Below are 3,011 nucleotides of genomic sequence, written 5' to 3' on the forward strand. Positions count from 1 at the left end.
CTTGTGAGAGTATGGCTGATCTGTGAACGTAAATACCTTTCCTCAGGAAAAAGCCGTTTACTGTTTATCACCGCTAAATTTGGGGATGCGAAATGTGTTGGAGATAGCCACTCGGTTGGCTTTGGTTTATTTCAGCACTGGGCAGGGGGGTAGGAATGGCGAAGAGGTGTAAGGAACTGATTTCTGAAAATGGAGGATACCTATAGATGAAACTGAGTTGATGTTTCAGAGTTCAGTGTACCTCTGACATGTTCATTGGAATTTGTGAATTCATGCTTTTTAGAGAAGTCTATGTTTTGAGTTACATGACTCTTGAGTGATAGTGATATTTACAATATGCCATGTTTTGAAATATTTCTCAGACAAAGGGTACATCATCATTTGGTAAACGACGAAATAAGACGCACACCTTGTGTCGTCGATGTGGGTCCAAGGCGTATCATCTGCAGAAATCTACTTGTGGGAAATGTGGTTACCCTGCTAAGCGTAAGAGAAAGTGTAAGTAACAGAGTTGAGTTTAAAAATTTGTGTTTCTTTTTCTTCTTCAATAGGCTTTTTCCAACCAAGGAAGAATACTGTGTCATCTTGCAGTGTTTGGAGCTTTTTTTTAAATTAACACTGATTTAACTATATTTCAGCTAGCGTGAAATATTACTGCACAGAAATTGACTTAACTTATAATCTTTTGCTTCTGTCAGATTGAATAGTTGTGCTATTCAAACGTACTTGTGCAACTAATTATTTGGTGCAGATGAGTAACAGTAACTTCTGTGTTCTAGATAACTGGAGTGCAAAGGCTAAAAGACGCAGCACCACTGGTACTGGTCGCATGAGACACCTGAAAAGGGTCTACCGTCGATTCAGGTACATTTTATTACAGACTAGTGTAATCTTAAATCTTGCATGGATTTCACTGAATTATAAAATTCATCATTTAAAGTTAACACTTATTTAGTACACTCGATGAGGTATGGTGTTTCTTTTTACATATATTGTGGAAATAAATGATGCCTTATATTCTCAAAGATTATGCTGTCAAATATAAAAAGCTCACTTGTTAATATATAGTATGTATAGCCAGCTCTGATGTTTCTGTTAAGTGTAGATAATACAGAACACAGAGGGTATTGTAATAAAATGCCCATATTTGAAAAGGTATACTTTGTGCAGCATTGCCTCTTTTGGGGAATCTAAAATGGCTGGTTGCACTGAAGTTGGGTTTTTGTAAGAGACAGTTCTTGAAATGCATTCCAATCTCCTCTTGCCCACAAAAGAAGTTCAGGATTTAAATACTTCAGTGGTTGCTCTTTAATTTGGAGATCAATTAGCAGTAAGTAACTAACATCAGATTTTGAGTTACAGGTTTCTAAAATGTGTTATAAAACTTTGAGTTGTACTTAGCAAGTTTAACACTGCAGTACCTTTTCTTTTTGTATGACCTCCGTGTTCTAAAATGCAGCTCTGTAACTTTTGGCCTAATACACCAGAAAGATGGATGAAAAATACCAAGCAATTCAAGAGTCTTTTCCTAAAAGTGTAGATTCTGTTTAATAGTGAAAAGTAGGAGTCTTTCTAAGTCCTGGACCTAGGTGTACTTGAGGGATCCATTCATCTGAGGTTTTTTGGTGCACAGTCTTTCCCAGAAGCATTCAGAAAATACCTTACAATGTGCAACTGCAGCCTGATTTCCACCAAGCGTTGCTGAAGTAGAAATGTCATATCCAAAAGCAAGCTTGGGGCTGATTTCTGTAAGAAATTGACTTGCATTAAGTACTAACAAATGTGAAGTCTTTTGCTGATTTGCTTAGTGGGAACATAAAGTAAGGCAATGCCTTCAGTGGGTATGCTGTTATCAGATTCAACCTTGCAGTGTTTATTCAGTTACTGAAATCTTCCTGTTTAAAGAAGTCAAATTTACTTCAGCAGAAGAGAGAGAAAACCATACTGCTTATTCCAAACAGCTTGTCAATGATGTTTCCTATTAAAAATGTCTGAACATATGAACTCCATAGTGATTTCAGTGCATTAGTGGGAGAAGCTGAAAAAAAGCTGGTGAACTTGGTCTGAAACATTACTTGTTAGAAAATAACTTGGAGCAGAAGTCACCCTTTCAAAAAGTAGTAACCATATTTCTACTTGTAGGAATGGATTCCGTGAGGGAACCATGCCGAAGCCCAAGAGAGCAGCTGTTGCAGCCTCCAGTTCATCATAAAAATACATGTATTTGTTAAAATAAATTGTCTTATCCAGAAAATGTCACCTTTTATATGTTTTACTTCAGTGAAACATGGGATTTCTGAAAATACATATATTTACACACACAAGTTCTTGATGGTATGCACTAAACCAGTTCATTAAAAATAATCCCTTAAGTGACTTTTCATTTGATAGCACCTTCACCATGAAAAGGGCCATTATCTCTGTGCTAAATTTAAAATGAGGGTTGTATGTGTTACTCAAAAGAGCCTGCAAGAGAGTGCTGATATTCCACTTATGGACTGAGTTTAATTGTGCCCTAGCATGGAGAGTGAGAATTTATCACAAAGATGGTAACTTGAATAATGGCTCTAAGTGCTATTCTGGGAGAGAATAGTTTAAGAGGCATTCCTAGTCTCAGCCATTATTCAATGTTTTGTGGCTCTGAAAGGCCTGCAAAAGTATTGCTTATTCAGTGGGCCATTGCTTGCATAAAAACAAACTGCCAAATCTGGAGCATTCATACTGCCAGACATGAAGGGACTGGAGATTTGTTATTGTTGAGACAGAAGTTACCAAATGATCTGGGAAGGTCAGTGTGGAAAGTTGGCATGCAAATAGATCAGAGTTAATTAGTGAAAGAACTAGAGCACAAGTCTGATGATGAGTGGCTGAGGGAGCCGGGGTCATTTAGCCTGGAGAAAAGGAGGCTCAGTGGAGACATTGTCACTCTCCTCTCTACAATGAAAGGAGGTTGTAACCAGGTGGGCTACAACTTTCTTTCAGGTAACAGTGTGCTGGTTTGAGCTGGAGTA

General features: G+C 37.7%; 1 protein-coding gene across 1 annotated transcript; it reads left to right on the top strand.

The window, feature by feature from the left end:
• Positions 1-362: 362 nt before the first annotated feature.
• On the top strand, positions 363-2,378 carry LOC103806396 (60S ribosomal protein L37; the record flags this gene model as incomplete). The annotated part of the gene is made up of 3 exons (XM_009079084.1): positions 363-498; positions 780-864; positions 2,143-2,378. Coding segments are annotated over 3 exons (291 nt in total), but the record flags the coding sequence as incomplete, so codon positions are not given.
• Positions 2,379-3,011: the final 633 nt, after the last annotated feature.

Source organism: Acanthisitta chloris, unplaced genomic scaffold, assembly GCF_000695815.1.
Source record: "Acanthisitta chloris isolate BGI_N310 unplaced genomic scaffold, ASM69581v1 scaffold38057, whole genome shotgun sequence".
NCBI classification, from domain to species: domain Eukaryota; kingdom Metazoa; phylum Chordata; class Aves; order Passeriformes; family Acanthisittidae; genus Acanthisitta; species Acanthisitta chloris.